General features: G+C 51.1%; 1 protein-coding gene across 2 annotated transcripts; it reads right to left on the reverse strand.

Moving 5' to 3' along the window:
* Nucleotides 1-2,714: 2,714 nt before the first annotated feature.
* On the reverse strand, nucleotides 2,715-5,983 carry LOC123080746 (two-component response regulator ORR4). 2 transcript variants are annotated; one of them, XM_044503681.1, is made up of 5 exons: nucleotides 5,368-5,983; nucleotides 5,135-5,247; nucleotides 4,907-4,984; nucleotides 4,731-4,801; nucleotides 2,715-3,396 (listed from the first exon to the last, which is right to left on the reverse strand). In XM_044503681.1, exons 1-5 carry the CDS (start codon nucleotides 5,471-5,473, stop codon nucleotides 3,075-3,077), a joined length of 690 nt encoding a protein of 229 aa, XP_044359616.1. In that variant the 5' UTR covers nucleotides 5,474-5,983; the 3' UTR covers nucleotides 2,715-3,074. The 2 variants fall into 2 exon arrangements, with proteins under 2 accessions (XP_044359616.1, XP_044359615.1); XM_044503680.1 differs by having other exon boundaries at nucleotides 4,731-4,984.
* Between the last annotated feature and the right edge of the window lie 12,719 nt (nucleotides 5,984-18,702).

The raw sequence follows: 18,702 nt of genomic DNA on the forward strand, positions 1-18,702 counted from the left end.
CTATAAACCAAAGAGCTCTAAAGAAATTTTTTCTATAAAAATTCTATCCTATGAAATTCCTACAAGATTTCTTTAAACAAAGGAGGCCTAAAAGGGGCACAAGGAAGCAAATCTCTGGGTCAGGCCAGTGACACACCTCCTCTGCTAATCACCACTCGGTCAGTCGCACCGCGGCATGGGGTTACTATTTTATTTCCATTCGCTTTTGTACCACGCCGCTCCGATCTAGTTGGCTCTTTGGGTCTCCTTCCTCCCCGACACCTCACTCCATGACCCCCCATCGATGGATCTCCTCCGGCATTTTGCGCGCTCCGAATCACACGATCATCCACTCGGGAACCGGCCCCAACACATTGGCATATTTTCCAACATGCTACGGTCTTTGCCAGTGACGGGTTTAAAGTTACGGAAAGTTTGGATACACTCACGGTTTCTAGAACGTCTTTGGAACGAATGTAAAGGGTGGTCCACGTATTTGACTCAACTGTGGGACCAGGCGGACCAGACTTTAAAAACATCCTTTCACACGTTGACTCGAGGAGTTGATCATGGCCATGCATGATGCATGACGAGTAATTGATAATCCCACGGCAAAACATCGGCGACTGTTCCCAAGCCAGCGCACGCTAAAACAATTATCAGCACAAAAGCCTTAACCATAATCCTGATGGATTCTCTCCTAAGAGCATCTACAGTCGGACGCCTCAAACGTTCAGGCTTACCAGCATCCATCACCAGCCCAACTCTAGAGCGGATATGGGGTGGCCCAGGCAGGACCGAGCGCGTTAGCCACGTCAGACTGGCATGCGGGTATCACAGAAAAACACTTCGAAACCCAACGGTCCGAAGCTCGTCTCCTTCAACGGACCGATGACGCCGAGTGTCGGCGGTTCGACGCGCCACGCGAGGCCCCTAGCCCGGCTATATAAGGCGGACACCGGCACCAAAACCATACCCATCCGCATTTCCTCCCATCCCTTCCGCCACCGCCACTTTCCAATCGCCGTCCACCTCCACATTTCACTTGCCACCCGCTAGCCATCTGCCACCACAATCAAGTAGCCATGGCACCACGCTGACGAGTCAGGAGCTACCCTTATCTAGCGTCAGGGGCCAGCTGCAGCTCCTTGAGCAGATCCGAGAAAGATGCGAAGCCCGGACCGCCACGGGGGCACCTCCGAACATGGTGGATTTGGAGTAGGTGGTGGATGCAACGGGTGTGGATCTGCAGGCGAAGCAGCTGGCAATCCTTGATTCCCTCCGGTCGGAGGTAGAGGCGGAGGCCAACCATTGTATCCTCCAGGCGGAGCTGGAAGAGAACATCGACGAAATGCTTGCCTATATGGATGAGAAGGAGTTGGAGCCCTCCTACGCGCCCATCTACCCGGCGCCCAAGACAGAGACCGTGGACATCTCCGACAATAAAGTGTACTCCCTTCCTTTTTATTAACTCCGCATATTGGTTTTTGGCCTAAGTCAAACTTTATATAGGTTGACCAAGTTTATGGAAAACAATCAAAACTTTCACTAACAAATATATATGGTATGCAAATTTATTGAATGATGATTCTAATGGTATTTGATTTGGTATTGTCGATGTTAATAATTTTTTGTATAAACCTAGCCAAAGTTTATAAAGTTTAACTTAAGCCAAAGTTAATATGCGAATTACATAAAGACGAAGGGAGTAGGTTAGACTGGTGTGATTTACGTAGAACGTAGGATTTCTTGCTTTGTATGGATCTAACGGATGAAATATGATGTACTCAGATGCATAGGAGAATAGGAGAAAGTATGAGACGTGACCGGTCACTACTAGCGGGCGTTTGAGGAGTCGAATTTGGTGTCCATGGTTGTAGATGCTCTAAGTTGTCAAATCGCAGCGCACAAAAGTTACATTTTACGTCAATGCGTGTACAAGGATGCAAAGCGAATTTGCGAGGCTGTATTTTAACTCCACGACGCCTTCCTCGTTGGAGGCAAGGCAAGTTGCCAGAGGGCATCGGGAGGGAGGAGGCTAGGCGAGGAGGCGTGTGCGTGCGCTGGCGACGGCACCTTTTTCTATCGCTGGAGGCGATCGGATGAAGATCTGGAGACAATATTATAGCCATGTGGATGCCGATCCCGGGCGATCCTGCCTGCCTGCCCCAACCTCCAACCACCGCTCGCTGCCCTGCCCAAGTTGCTTCCTTCCATGCCTCAAATAGCATAATGCAACGTGCCGCCACCCACCCGCCGCGACGCCCAGCAACAACGCAGCGCCAGCACACGCCGTACGTGCGACACCTTAAAATTCGAAGTACTCCAATTTTTTACTACAACTTGTAGTATTGCGTAAGTTAGTACAGCTTAAAGCAAGTACAATAAAGCTGAGTCAGCGGGCTATAAAGAATAAAGTAATATATTTCTGCTTAATTCGAGAAAAGAGAAGGTAAGCGGGCTCTTCGGGAAGAGCCAGCTCTAGCACGTGCTCCTAGGCACATAATAAAAAAAGTAGTATGTTTTTTTATCTACTATTGTACATATTGACTATAAGATGGGCTGTAGATGACATGACACTAGCTTATAGCCAGCAGCTGGCTATAATATTAACCATGCTGTTAGGGAGAGCTTTAGCTGACCAATTGGCCTGTCAGCGTAACATTTCGATCAGTTTTTCCTTGGTCCATCACCGAGTTTCAGTAGCGCAAGTAGAGAACAGTGGTCAGAATAAATAAGCCATAAAATTAGTCTTAGAATCATCATCATCATCCAGGGCGGGCGCCGCGGCGGCCGGCAGCATTATCTACAACTTGGTTTCACTTTTCACCCCCACTCCCCTCCCCTGCTCCTTCCTTCCTGAGCACACCAAAATTCAGCTACTAGTGTGAAGGTAGTATGTAATTAATGACCTTTTTCTCTAGTTCTTCACTTAGAACTAAGTAAATATTTTACTCGCCCACCCACACCCAGGACCAGGAGCTACAATTAGCCATGACGATGATGATTCTTCCATACGAGAGCAAGTAAACCCCAAAAAATTGCAGACGGACGACCTCTGGTGTTGGGGCCGTGTGTTCAGTTTTCTTGAGGATTCAGGTCTCCACCGCCAGGCCGCCGCTGCCCCCGGAGAGGCTCGCGTTCGTCGTCCCGTCCTGCTCCATCATCGCCGCCTTCCTCTTCCTGCTGCCGCCGCCGCAGTCACTCGTGATTCCGGTGGCCGTCACTTCCGCTGCCACTTCCTCCACCAGCTCTGTTGGCGCTAGCTCTGCCTTCTGCTGCTGCTGCGGCTTCTCTTGTGGCTGCGGCGGCTGGAGCTGGGGCTGCTTCCGCCGGACCAGGTGGGACTTGAGCTTCTTCATGTCAGCCAGCTTCACGGGCTTGAGGAAGAACTCCTCCGCGCCGTCCTCCAAGCACCTGAAAAATGCATTCATTCTTCAGCACACCAACAAACAAGATTTACTGCATGAACTGTACACGGAATAAAACGAAACATTGCTTCCAACGCATGACAGCGACTATTCTTTTCCTGCTCCGTATGCGATCACATCACTCAAAGGGAAGGACACACCAGCGGTACATGTCAGAGATCTTTGCCCGGACAAGCAAAAGATACGGTCTTTAGGGTTTCCAGGCCCACGCCCAATGACCTTCTTTAATGCTACCCCTTTTGTTCTGCCACCCAAGTGTTCCTTTTTTTCCCCTCTTGACCACTAGCAGCAGCAGCCAAGTGGCCACAGAAATTTTCAGAACAACATTTCTTTTTCACAACAAATCTTTGGGTCGAGCATGAAAAGATTGTGTGAGATCTTGACCACCCACCACCACCACCACAAGGCGGGCACTGATGATGACAGCAACATGTTTTCTCTTAAAATGCTTTGGGTCGTTGTCACCGGGATATGCAATCTACGCATGAAAACACCCGGCATTCATGGCCGCCCCGTTGCGTTGCCGTTGCGACAACATCAACGCGACTGTTGCGGGGGCGAATTCCTCCGCTTTTTCTCCACTTGTCATATCGTATCGCCAATGCTATTGTTCACATGCGAGGGGCCAAATCTTTCGTGCTTGGATTCTATGACCACGTTATTTCAGCAACTATTTGGAGGTTTGCGGAAACTTTTATTAGGTAGTATTGCAGGAAATGAGAGCGTTGAAAAACACATTTTCTACGGTTTGAATCAATTTTTTTTCTAGAAAATGTCTTCTTCCGGAAGAAGTTTTAGAGCTAGTAGCAGTGCCAAACTGCTAGACAGCCTATTTCTGGATGAATGAATGAATGAATGAGCTGGTGGCTAGCCTTTTCACTCCTACTCCCAAAGTTGCAAATTGAGGGTGGAAGGAAAAGTTGCAAATCTTTGATGCTGTTTAAAAAGAAAACCAATCCCAAAATCTGAAGAGGCCTCCTTGCACCTCCATATTAATTGATATCCACTGGCCATTCAACTACTCCTTTAAGCAAGAACTGCTACTCTATGATGGCAAGATATTCCTTCTGTTCCCCACCACAGCTCCTTCCCCCTACGCCCATCTCATCATACAGTACATAAAAGGACCATGTACTGCACTGTTAAAACCAGACGCAGGCAGACACCCAAACATTGAAAACCAAATCATTCCCATTTACTACTACAACACGCCGATTCCATGACCTACTAGTACTAGATCAACCATGGTAAAAAGTAGGGGCGGAGCAGAGCATTCATGTAGGGAGGGGGTGAGGGAGGGAGGTTATGGTGCTGGCTGACCTGCTGATCCTGGCAGGCACATTCTCAGACGACATGATCACCACTGGAATGTCCTTCAATGAAGATGACCCCTGCACACCAAGAATTAAGCAGAAACTTTTTGAGACCGAGATGTGGGAATGAATGGATGGATGAATGAATGCTGGGATTAAAAAGGGCTCTGCGAATTCTTTTACCTTGACCCTCCTCAGCAGATCGTATCCTGTCATGCCGGGCATGCAGTAGTCAGTGATGATCAAATTCACGCCCACCTCCTGCGACAAAAAGTTGAGAGGAGCACATGGCTTGTTCAGATCTCATTCCATGGCGCAAGAACGGGGAATCATCCATCAAATTCTCTTAAAATAACAATCCAAACGCAAGAAAGATGAACGGAGTCAACTGATTGCTAGTCGTACTAGTACCTGGTGGTGGGCAGGGGCGGAGGAGGAGGTTGGGGATGAGGATGAGGAGTCGTCGCCCTCGTCCCTCAATCCCAGGACCTCCAGCGCCTTGCTCCCGGAGTCCACCGTGGTGACTGCACGCGCCGGCTCCCAAGAACAGAATCCGGCCGTGAGATTTGGGAACGAACAGCGGAGAAAAGAAGAGGCAAATTTCAACGGAGGGGAGAGCAATCTGGGCGAGGTTGGTTGGGCACCTTGGTAGGAGGAGGTCCTGAGCAGCATCTCGATGAGCTTCCGGTCGATGACGCTGTCGTCCACCGCCAGCACGTGGAACCGGGCCTCGGCGTCGACCACCGTCATGGCGCGCGGGCGGGCGGAGCAAGAACCAGAGGGACCGAGCCAATCCGCACGGAGCACCTCCCAATCTTTCTTCCTCTGCTCCCGCTCAGACAGAGACAGAGTAGGATCTCGCCGGTCTCTGCGTCGTCGCCACCGCCGGAGGGAGGCTTGGATTGGAGAGGTGGGAGGTGAGACGGGGGAGTGCTGCTTTGGTGGCTAATGCGGCAACTCGGGGCAGGGAGGGGGGGCTACGGGGAGGATATAGGCGGGGGCGGGCATCATTGATTCACACTAGCATGGGATGGCATGGCAGCACCCACCACATCACCGGCACCACCGCCACGGCCGTTCTCCTCTGCTCTTCCCGGGAAAGCGGGATCCGACCAGATCACGCACCCGAATCTCCACAGCAAATCGCCTCCATGATTTCCCCTTTATCTCCTCCTCCTCCTCCTCCTCCTCGTGGCCTCTCTCTCTCTCCCCGGTGGTGGTGGAGTTCTGTTCTTGGCTTTGGAACCGGGCGGACAGGCGCTACCCGGTGGCTTTCCCTCGGCTCCCCTGGCATTTTATCGGTGCCGTGGCCAGTGCGTCGCGGATCGGTGGCTCTGCTTGCTCCGAGATTCGTGCGGAGCAAATGACCGGGAGTGTTGTTTTTTACCGCCTGCTGCGGCTTCACCTTATAGAGCGTATCTGGCAGACCCCTTAAAAGTTGATCCTTAAAAACACGTATAAGGGCACTGTAAACATTTTTACGGTGCGTAATTGCCCGGGACAGAGCAGACCTGTAAATAAAATTGTATCGCACTCTAGGCCATTTTTTTCTTTTTTCCCTTCTTCCTCCCTCCCGGCAGAGCCCGTCTCCGGCCACGGCGTGCCTCGCCCTAGCACCCCGGCTCGCCCCGACGCAGCCCGCCTTGCCCCGGCGCCGCCCGCCTCGACCACGCGCTCCTTGGCGTGCCTTCCCGTCCCCGATTGAGCCCGGCACCGTCCGCCGCCGCGTGCGTGCTCCCCAGCGTGGCCGCATGAGCTCCCCGACGCCCTCTGGCGTGGCCGCGCGAGCTCCCCCCATTGCGTGCGACTCGCATCCTCCCCCCACCCTTCTTCAGCGCCGCCCCGCCCCCATTCGGGCCACCGGTGTCCTGCTCCGCCCTACCCGTGGACGGCCTCACCTCGGCAGTGGAGGTCGACCCGGCCGCAATTCGGACCTGCGGCGGCAAATTCCGGCGTGCCGCGGCTTCTTCCGACGTGCAGCGACAGATTCCGGTGAGTTCCGAGTAGATTTCGGCCAGTTCCACAGCTTCTTCCGACATAGGCAGTTCTCGCGGATGGATTTTCCGTGCCCCTTAAAAAATTTAAGGGTCGATCGAACTTTACGGGATCTGCTAGGGGCTGTTTTTTTTTGACCGAAACTTTAAATGCATGATCTTTTACGGGTTTGACCGCACTTAAGAGGTCTGCTAGAGATGCTCTTAGCCATGTTAAAAGGCAACCGAGTTATAAAAAAAAGTGTCATATTCCATGCTAAGCTAAGATATTTGAAATCATGAATTTCATTGTAAATTGTGGTTGTTATCCTAGTGTTTGTAATCGAATCTCTAACACAAAGATGGCGAGCATCGATCGATCAAGCATGCCCTCTTCGGAGTGAAAGAAATTTGTATGAATGATGGATGGTTATAACCCATAGTTTTTCTTTTACAAAATAAAAGCTCTGTAGATTGTGGGATTGGATCATCAAATTTCTATGGCATCCATTGTTATGCCTCCTTTTTTCGAGAAGATCAAGGTCATAGATAAAAATTGTTAAACCTTTACAAGACCATCCTTATACAAGCAAAAAATAAAACACAGAATCGGATATCGATGCCATCTTCCTCCTGTACTCACCGACGTCGTGTTGTTGTTTTTTGGAAAAGTAGGTTTAAACCCCCGGCCTCTACATCAAGCGCATCGTGTCGTGTAACCTCTAGATCTGGGAATCAGACTGCGGGCACCGTTGTTATACAACTACCACTATGTCATCGGTTGAAGTCAAAAGAAGTCGACAACAACAAGCTAAGGATTATATGGCAGTACCGAAGAAGAAGGCTATGACAAATAATTGAGGATCAGATTGTCGTGCCTTAGAAGAAGACGACAACAACGAAGTGAGGATCATCGCCGTCCTGGAGAAGATGAAAACAACATTGAAATGAGCGTCGTCGTCATCTCGGAGAAGACAGTCGGGAAGGAGGTTGGACAACATGAACCTGGATGCTTGACAAAACCAAAATTAGTCGCGCATCGCCTAACGGAATATGCCATAAGACCAAAACATGAACCATCGCCATCCACTTTTTCGAGTGACATTGTTCGAGTCCACCTAACGTAGACAAGAATGATGCCATCTAACTCTAGCCGAAGCTCCAGGTGTCCTCCACCTATCTCGCCACCCACTAGCCAGATAACTAGACTGAACCTAAGCCAAAGCTAGGGTGACCCCAAACACGGCCAAATCCAAATGGAGGATACCCCCACCTCGTCGGCGTCTCAAGGCACCCGAAGGCGAGGCGGACCGACAGCGGACAACGACACTTACTTCGAAATCCTAGAAGATTTTCTTTGTCTTTTGAGCGAAGCGCGGGGGGGGGGGGGGGGGGGCAAAGAGTCAAAAACACATTTTTGTTTTTCTGATGAGAAGTCCACCGTAGTCCCAATGTATCTCTTCTTTTTGAAACAAGATCTATATATACTACTCCCTCCGTTCCGAATTACTTGTCGTAGGTATGGATGTATCTAGATGTATTTTAGTTCTAGGTACATCCATTTTTGTGACGAGTAATTTGGAACGGAGGGAGTACTATAGAAGTTCACGAAAAAGCATCTCTAACATTAAAAAAAATTACATCAGGGTCCATAAAATCATTTTTTGCGAAAAGGATCGGACATATTATAAAGATTCACAAGGAGTAGAGACCATCTCAAAACATAACAAAAATTGCATTGAGGTCCATGGACCACCCAGCGACCACTGGCATCGTCAAAACGAGCCGACGACGTGTGGTTGTCACCACTCGCATGCCGAAGCCAACCTAACGTTGTCGATGGTCCCAAGGTCCAGCGCTCCGGAGCTGTTGAATGTGCGAATCAATCTAAAAAAATCTGACATCGAATACCACCATTGCGTACAAACGACGAGAAAATCGTAACCTCACCGCTCCGAGGAGCCAGCAGGAACTTACGTCGGACCTCCGTCTTATCCGTCCATGACTACGGTGGGCACGCATGTCCACTTGCGTTTGTGTTGGCCGGTTGGAGTTACCCTAATATATAGCGATCTTGAAAAGAAACACTGATATTCTTTTTTCCCATGATGACCGGCGAGGAAGAGACAGCGAAGCCGTAAACGGGAGGCCCCCAAGGGAAGAAAGCGGTCCGTACGTAGTACGTTCACCACCGTTCCGTTGCGTGCGCCCTCGTGGACGGGACCCACCAGAATCCCGAGGCGGGATACGCTGACGTCACGCCCGCGCCAAGCAAATCAACCCCTTTTCCTCCTTTTGCCTCCGCCGGCCGATGCGTGTGTCTCCGACGAGTCGCCCGTTTCTTCCGGCTCGAGTCCTCCTCCCGACGAGAAGAGATAAAAAAAGCCCGGCGTGGGAAACCATGCGCTTCACACTCGTACGCGCGCTCTCTCTCTCTCTCTCTCTCTCTCTCTCTCTCTCTCTCTCTACGATCAACGGTGGTGGTAGAAGGCGGGCGAGCAATTCGACGTGCTGACTTGTTCCTTCTTCAGTGGACCTCTCTCTGTTGATATAAAACGGATGATTCTTCTTCCTTGAACGCATTGCAAAAGGACTATCAACGAGCAGGGTCGGATGCATCCGTGCAGCAGGGTTGGTCATCTTTCTAATCTAATCCGACCCTTCCCTCTTCAGGGTTGGCCTGCTTATCTTGGGCCATCTCTTCCTACCCTATCCTGATTTTTTTTAAAGGACACCTATCCTGATTTGATATGACGGACCAAACCCAAGCCAAGCAAAGGAAGCAACGGAAGATACGCACGCACCAGCCTCGGACGGCGGGGCGCATCGAAACCAGCCCGCAGACGTGATCCACCGCGAAACCCAGCCATGCCGATCGATCCACGGCTAGCCGGCAGCTATCGCGCTCCGATGGATGGATCCATGCGCCCAAGAGAATCGCGATCTTGACCATCATGACGGATCGACGGACGGACCCATCTTATCTCTGCTCTGAAACGGAAACGGAGGAGGAGGCGACCCATCTTATCTCTGCCGCTGAGCAGGACCGCGCACGTACGTATGGTATGTCCCCGTTTTTTTGTCCTACCAAGTCTTTCTTCCAAACCAGCCACGGTTGATGTGCTCCATAGATCGCCACACGTCCTCAGATTCGCCATAGTTTATCCAGAGAAAACTACCGGTACGACCACCTAACTACTGCGGCGACGTACGTACGTAGGTAGGTAAGAGCAACTTCAACGGGGCGACCAAAAAGACGTGCGCTTTGTTCGCTTTTTATCCGTTTGGGTCGGCCAGGCGGACGTGCGCGTCCGCATTTTAAAATGGGTCAGCTGGAGGCCGACACAAATGTACCGCCATGGAAAAAATAATAATAAGTTGCACGAAATAAACATAATTAAACATAAAGTGGCCGGTCAAGCGCCGGCCAAAATCCACCTAAATCTAATAAACATTAAATAAAACATTAAAAAAGTCTGCGCCCGCCTGCTGCCGCCCGGCACGCTGCCCTAGACGTCGTCGACCTTGCTCTTGCCCTTGCCGTCGACGCCGCCGTCGTCGGTCAGATCGATGAAAACCGGAGCAGGGCCAGCCCACCCGAACGCCGCCTGGTACGCTGCCAGGGCAGCCTCCTCCGGCGTCTGCTAGGGCGGTGGCATTGCGGCAAGCCGCGCGCGCTACTCCTCATCCTCCTCGAGCCGGAGCGCCTCCGCGTCGCGTTGGAGCATGGCGTCGTAGCGCATCTGCTCCTCGCCGTCGGCCTGCTCCTGGCGGAGCCAGTGCTCCTTCCATCGCTCGAGGTGGGCCGCCTCCTCCTCCGGCGTCGAGGCGAAGTGGACGGGAGGCGCGCTCACCCACTCGCGGTACTGGCCCATCCACGAGTAGGCCTCCTCCGGCCAAGTGGGTGGAGGCGGGGAGCGCTTACGCGTCGGCTCCGGCTTGGGCTGGACGGGCGGCGGCGGTGACGGTGGCGGCACGAAGAGCGGGGTGTGGACAGAGTCCCCCGCTGCCGACAGGGCAAGGGCTTGCTCCAGCCCATCCCAGTGCGCGTCCTCCTCGAGGCGGCTAGCCTCCAGCGCGTGCTGCAGGGCCTCATCGAGGGCGTCTTGGTACTTCGCCTCCGCCTCCATGTCCTCCGTCTCTACCTGCAGGGGCGGCGGTGGGAGCGGTGGCGGGACGGCGTCGACACCCGAGCGCCGTTGCTCCTCGTGTTCGAGGGCGAACCACGCCTCCCAGTTGGGGGAGTCGGCGGCGTACTCTGGCAGCCGACGCCGCTCCGGCGTGAGCTGCGCGCGGCGCCTGCGCACCTCGTCGTCGTGCACCCGTTGGGTACGAGGAACCGCCGGCACTGGGATCCGCTGCGGATCTAGATGCCAGCGGTGCAACTGCGTGACATCGCGGTACGACAATGGCTGCATGTGCTCCCAGTGCCACCGCGCTTGGTGCACCGGGATGTGCAGGCGCCGGCGACCAGGGCGGAAATGCGTCGCCGCCGGAGGAGGAGGAGGGGGAAGGGAGCACGGGAGGACGAGGCGCCGGGGGTGCCCTTGCCCATGCCATTGCCGCTGCCGAAGAGGCCCATGGCTAGGGTTTGCGGTCGCCGGCGAGGAAGCAAAGGGAGTGGTGGGGGGCCAGATGTGGACGGGAGAAGTGGATGAGGCCGACCCCGCCGCACGCGTGGTTAAAAAAGGACGCTTCCACTGGCTGACGCGTGGGCCCGCTATCAGTGGTCGTCATAAATAAGACGACCGGTGGCGGTTGGGTGGCCGCCAGGTGGGGACGCGGCGGACGGCGAGGAGACGCGCGGCGCGTCCGCGCCGACGCATTCCAGGCGCAATTTTTTGCCGGAAATGGGTCGGCGCGGATGCCAGGCGGACACGATTTGAATTTGGGTCGGCGTGTTGGGCCTCCACTTTTGTTCGCACCGACCCAAATAAACGCGGATGGACGAAATGGGGCCTGGCCAACCCATTAGTCCCGGTTCAGTCACGAACCGGGACCCATGGGGCATACGTCCCGACTCGTGCGCCCAGAGGGCCGGCCGGGCCTCGTGGGGCATTTGTTCCGGTTCGTCTGGACCCATTTGTCCCGGTTCCAGGCACGAACCGGGACCAATGGTCCTCGCTCCTGGCCCACAGCCATTGGTCCCGGTTCGTGCCTGGAACCGGGATAGAAGGGGGGCCTTTAGTCCCGGTTCCAGCCACGAACCGGGACCAATGAGTTGCCTATATATATGACGGTGTCCTGGACTAGGGGGTACTCACCACGTCGTCTCCCGATCAGTTGGATTGGGCCGAGGACCCCCATGGTCGTTTACTCATGGGTCAGTTCGGACAGCCGATGACATGCACGAGGAAGATTTCACAAGACTTGGTGATTAAGACAAGGACTCCTCTCCACCGGCGTATTCGACTAGGACTCTTGTTATCCTAGGCCTCTGGTGCATTATATAAGCCAAGGCCGGGCTAGTCGATAGATGATTATGACATTACTCATCATACCTCTAGGGTTTAGATCACAACATATGATCTCGAGGTAGATCAACTCTTGTAACCCCCTATACTCATTAAAGTCAATCAAGCAGCATGTAGGGTATTATCTCTTCGAGAGAGCCCGAACCTGGGTAAAATTCCGTGTTCATGTTACCATCGATCCTAAGACACACAGCTTGGGACCCCCTACCCGAGATCTGCCGGTTTTGACACCGACAATGGTGCTTTCATTGAGAGTTCCGCTGTGTGGTCGACAAAAGGATCAATGGCTCGACTCCAAATCAACTGCGACGTCGGCATCTTCGTCGCCGGCTCGATTGGTCACCTCGGCTTGACCGAGGACTGTGCCCTACCTCCAATCATCATGTTCGGACGAGGGCCTTCATCAACATCAACTCCGATCTCTATCAAGATTATGGAGGAATCATCCATGGAGCTCGGGGGCTCGACGTCAACATTGCCCTCAGGCGACCGTGCTGTTTTTTCGAACAGAAAATTTGTATCCGCTACCACCACCTCCTCGAGCATCTCTTTGACGATTCCTTTGGTGGAATTGTGCGGAATTGAGTCTACAACAACCCTGTGAAATTTCATCGCGATCCGATGGAGTAATCTCCATCAATCTCCGATATACTGGAGCCCTGTCAAATCTGGACGAGAATCTGGACGAGTTTGGGGCGTGGTGTCCAGCATCTAGCTCGGACGCCCTTTGGAAGATCCAACCATTGATCGGCTGCGGAATCCCTATATCTACCACCCCTCAAAATTTCAGCTCGATCCGACCATCCAAACTCCGGGAACCTTCCGATTAGTGCATCACTTTTCAGATCTGTTTTCTGCGCGAGAACGAATCCAACCCGAGTTCATCTTTTTTATAAACAGGATTTCGGACATCCTTTCTGAAGGAAGTTTTGCATAGGGTATTGTGTTTTGTTTCCAAACACTTCCCACTAATTTTAAAGTCTTTTCCAATATGATCTTCACCCTCGCGTCGGTGTCAAACCAGCCCGACAACGTTGCTCCACGGCGGCTGACCTGCGCTAGACACGTCATCGCTTTGTTGAGCCAAGCTCAACTTCTTCGGATCATCATCTCGGCAAGCCGAACAAGAGTTCGGCATCGCGACGGATAAATCGTCACCAACATCGTCGCCCCACGGATTACACGGAGCGGGAACATCGGCATCGCCGCACGGTCACTTCGTCAAGCCGGCATTGACCACGTCACGAGTTACGACCTGCATCGGTATGGCCGCACTGTTGCTTCTTCAAGCCGATGTCCATCACGCCGACCTATTTCGACTCATCGGCTGACATCGAGGCTTCGACACCTCGGCTGGACCGGTGGCTTCGCCATCTCTTCATCAACCTACCCCGGAGACTTCGGCGTCACCAGCCGACCGGCTTCTTCACGTTAGCTGGGCCAGGGGCTATGCCTCGCGAGCCAACCTTTGCCAGCATTGCCATGCTGTCACTTCATCGCCCATCAGGCAATGGGTGTGCGGACTGAGTCCCAATTTTGGGAGTCACCTTTCTTCGGATTGCTACAACAAATAAACCAGGTGCTATTAATCCTAGTAATTTTTGCTTGTTTGGATTTATTTTTCCCGAGAATTATCACTCTGCTTTGTTCCATCATCTGTACACAGGTCTATCAAATGGTGGCCGCATTAACGACTGTCGCGTGGTGGTTCAGTCAGTTTCCGTACATAGTTCGGCGGACGCCGCATCTGGAACTCGGACCGACCTGTGAATTCAGGCTTTGCCACGCCTTTACCGCATCACGCCGACGCCCTGCATCGACATTGACTTCGGCACGAGGCCTCATATCTTTAAATAAATTATTTTGCGTAATCGACTTCGACAGCGTCAAGTGGTCACTTCGGCATCTTTGAGAGAGCTCTACCTCATCGAGTGTTCGGCACAAGGGCCATATTTCTTTTATTACTCACTTTGCATAACTTATTAATTATGCAACATTTCTTTAATTTATTATTATTACTATTATCTCCATTTTGCACTATTTTTTGTGCACAGGTAAATGATCCGGGTCGGGCAGTGTTGTCACCCCGGCGTACTGAAATACCACATCACCTCGGCTGGACGGGGGGCTTCGTCATCACTTCATTAACCCACGTCGGGGACTTTGGCGCCACTCTGCCGGCCTGCATTGGCCGTGCTATGTCACCACTTCGGAGTACCGAGCTCTTCGCTCCGCCACCTCGGGACCGGCTTTGAGAACTGCGAACCTTGTCGGATCTGTCACGGATCAACGGGCGTCTTTGTCCCGCCACAAGCCCGAATCGCGTCATCAACACCGAGCACATTAACCAGCTAAGTCGCTTTCATGCTCAAAAGCTTTCAGTTTTAAATTTTGTTTGGTTCGACCAAGCATTATACTTTTTTGGGAAAAAGCTGTTTGAGAAAAACTTCCTTGTCAAAACTTTGTTTGTGACACTCAAATTCAAATACCCCGTTTACTTGGGGGCTTCCTTTATGAAGCCTTTCCTCCTGCATATGATTATACTTGTATGACTTCGTTCCTTGTTCGTGTATTACGCCACAATATGCACCATGTTGACTTAAGTGTTCGGCAAGCTGGGTTGCCTTGCTCCTGTGTTTACCCCTACGTTCCCGATTGTTCGGCTAGGGAGTAAAGGGAGCACCTCTGCTATTGTTACTATCGGGTCATCCGAGCTCGGACCTCAGACTGGGTGAAGCCGAAAGCTAGCACTCTTATTGTTTTCAATCATGGTCGGCACACAACGGAACTCATGAGTACAGAAAAATCTATTGCACAAGTCTCATAGTAGCAATGAGCAACCGAAGAAAGGTATCGGTGGGGGTACTATTTTCTTTGAAAATGCTTCTTACACTTCGTCAGTAATATAGCATAAGTTCCCTGAGCGCGCTTTGTCTGTTACATCCTTATGGCCTGATTGCCTGGTTATCGGAAACACCGTCGATATTCTCGACAGCTGGAGTACATAACACTTTTTGGCCATTGACCGAAGGGGGAGAAGCCGACGGTCGGTTAAGACGCGTTTAAAGTTTGGATGAACACAGATATGATATAAGTACTTCGGTACATATAATCATTATACATAAAATTCTTTTACCCAAATCACTTGGGGGCTCTTAAATTTATATGAGTTGTTTTATAATAAGTGTTCTTCTTCTTAGTCGTTGCAAAGTCTTTTTTTTTCACTCCTTTTTTCGACACGAGTGTGTGGTCACTAGCCCGGGAGCCTAATTTCTCCCTCAAAGCCGCTAGAGTTTAGTTTGCTAAACTGGCCTAGCGAGAAGTACTCCGCCTTCGGGATAGGAGGTTGAAGCCGTAGGCTAACCCGCTTGAAGTCTTGAGATAGGATGTGTCATGTTAAAGCACGACAGAAGCACCTTTTTTTTCTAAGACCAATTTTTGGATTGGCACCGAACACTTGATCTAGTTCGGACGTCAAGTTTTTACTGAAGTTTTTTTGGTTTTCCAAGCCTATGGCACTTTTAAACTATTTGTGTGTTTCCAGCATAAGTCTCGCAGTGCAACGCGAGACACCTTTAGAGATTCGGCAAAAACATTCTCGGATATTGCTATATATGCATCGGTTTCGAATTGTGTCTTTGGTCAATAGTTGGGTTGCCCGGCTCCTGTGCTTGCCTCCTACGTTCCGCTTTGTTCGGCTAGGTGTGCAAAGGCAGAACCACTGCGATTGTGCTTCCAGCTCGCATGGTTAAGCACCTCAGTGGAGAAAGCCGAAAACTGACTGTCACAATAAGCGTAAACTGGTCAGCAATCCGATGACTATGTTAAATGATGGGCCGTTCATAACATTGGTCGCAGTGTTTACGGTTTGACCTCGGGTGTCGTCGAACACTATCCGGGGGCTCGTAGCTAGCTTCCCCAGTTTAAAGCTCCTATGACTAAGTGAAAGTTATAAAGCCCGCATATCTGATTGCCTCGTTTCCGCTAACACAACCGTCTTCGGGAACCGAGACGTCGGCTAAGGGTTGTCTTGTTATTGCAGAAACACCCTGCAGAGTATCTACAAAGGGGTAGAAGCCGACGATAGGCCACTTTCAACTGATAAACGGTCGCAACGGAGTCAAAATAAACATATCATCGGCATTTGTATTTAGTATACAAGGGCTGCCTTCCGTAATCATCGTTATAAAGCCATACATGCATCAATTGGACTTAAGATTTTGGCCAAGCTGGGTTGCATGGCCCTTGTGCTTACCCCTACGTTCCCGATTGTTCGGCTAGGCGGTAAAGGGAGCACCTCTGTGATTGTTACTATCGGGTCATCCGAGTTAGTACCTCAGACTGGGTGAAGTCGAAAGCTAGCGATCTTAAAGGATATAACTGGTCGGCAACGACGGAAGTGAAAACGTAGGTTCGCTAAAGACCACATAGTTCGGGAACATTCCCCAAACTAAATCCTCAATATTTTTCTCCCGCATTGATCGGCAGTGAGGTTTCATGATCATGGTCGGCATGACAACCCAAAGAAAGGAACCGATAGCGGGACTATTTTCTTTGGAAGATGTTGTTTACATTACAAAGTAATATAACATATCTCTCTGTGTACCTTTGTTTATAAAACCGTATGGCTGGATTGCCTTGTTTGTCGTAAATCTTTTGCCCTCATAAAGGCTTTATAAAGTAGGACAAACACTCGCCGAGGAGGTGGAAGCCGATGGTCGGTCAACAAAGTTTTGTACAATGCGGATCCGAGCATTAATGATGTAAAGTACTTGGATACATAGAATCATTACACATAATTTGTGATTTTACTCTGGATATCGATCCTTAATTCAGCCACCCGGGCCCGCATTAAGGCTCGGGGGCTACTGGGCTTTGCGCTCATTATTTACAAATATTAAAGGGGCACATCGATCCCCTGATCTGGTGTTGCCACCCGACCAGTGGCTCGGGGGCTACTGCATTGCCTATTGAATGCAAAAAATTCAAAGTGCTGAGTGTTCGGCTTAACCGAACTATGGGCAAGCGTGTCTTCGGAAAACAATAAGTACCATATGGGACTTATCCGGCATCAAGCTGATATATCACGACGACTTCTCACGACCCTCCCTCAGGGGCCCGTCCGCCGATCACTGTCACCTCTAATATATTACAGTGCGTTTCTATTCCTATGTATGCTGCCGAGCTAGGAGTTGATCCTCGGGCCGGTTTCGCGACCTGAGTCTCAGAAGCTACTAGGATTAGCGGTTTCATATTTTCCTTCAGGTGCATCTCGGATTTTAGGCCGACAGACACCTTGAGGGCTACTGGCAATACATCTCGTTAGCAAATAAATTTATACGCATCGGAAATAAAATCCGCGAACAATCAGCCCATGACCGAGGTGCTGAGCCACCTCGGAAGCAGTTCGGCATATAGCTCAGATGCAAGTGGCTGGCTCCTTAGAGAGCATTTTCGGCATTAAGCTCGGCTAAAACTTTTTGAACCAAGGTGATCTATGGCACCTCGGATATAGTCCGGCGTTGGAGCTCGGACACAGTCCAACATTGGAGCTTGGATACAGTCCGACGTTGGAGCTTGGATACAGTCCGACGTTGGAGCTCGAACGCAAGAGGACACTACCGCACGGGTGTTGGAAATATGCCGTAGAGGCAATAATAAAATGGTTATTATTATATTTCCTTGTTCATGATAATTGTCTATTGTTCATGCTATAATTGTGTTATCCGGAAATCGTAATACATGTGTGAATACATAGACCACAACATGTCCCTATTGAGCCTCTAGTTGACTAGCTCGTTCATCAACAGATAGTCATGATTTTCTGACTATGGACATTGGATGTCATTGATAACGGGATCACATCATTAGGAGAATGATGTGATGGACAAGACCCAATCCTAAGCATAGCGCAAAGATCGTGTAGTTCGTTTGCTAGAGCTTTTCCAATGTCAAGTATCATTTCCTTAGACCATGAGATCGTGCAACTCCCGGATACCGTAGGAGTGCTTTGGGTGTGCCAAACGTCACAACGTAACTGGGTGACTATAAAGGTGCACTACGGGTATCTCCGAAAGTGTCTGTTGGGTTGGCACGGATCGAGACTGGGATTTGTCACTCCGTATGACGGAGAGGTATCTCTGGGCCCACTCGGTAATGCATCATCATAATGAGCTCAATGTGACCAAATGTTTGGTCACGGGATCATGCATTACGGTACGAGTAAAGTGACATGCCGGTAACGAGATTGAACGAGGTATTGGGATACCAACGATCGAATCTCGGGCAAGTAACGTACTGATTGACAAAGGGAATTGTATACGGGATTGATTGAATCCTCGACATCGTGGTTCATCCGATGAGATCATCGAGGAACATGTGGGAGCCAACATGGGTATCCAGATCCCACTGTTGGTTATTGACCGGAGAGTCATCTCGGTCATGTCTGCATGTCTCCCGAACCCGTAGGGTCTACACACTTAAGGTTCGGTGACGCTAGGGTTGTAGAGATATTAGTATGCGGAAACCCGAA

The sequence above is a fragment of the Triticum aestivum genome, chromosome 3D (genome assembly GCF_018294505.1).
Source record: "Triticum aestivum cultivar Chinese Spring chromosome 3D, IWGSC CS RefSeq v2.1, whole genome shotgun sequence".
Lineage (NCBI taxonomy): Eukaryota > Viridiplantae > Streptophyta > Magnoliopsida > Poales > Poaceae > Triticum > Triticum aestivum.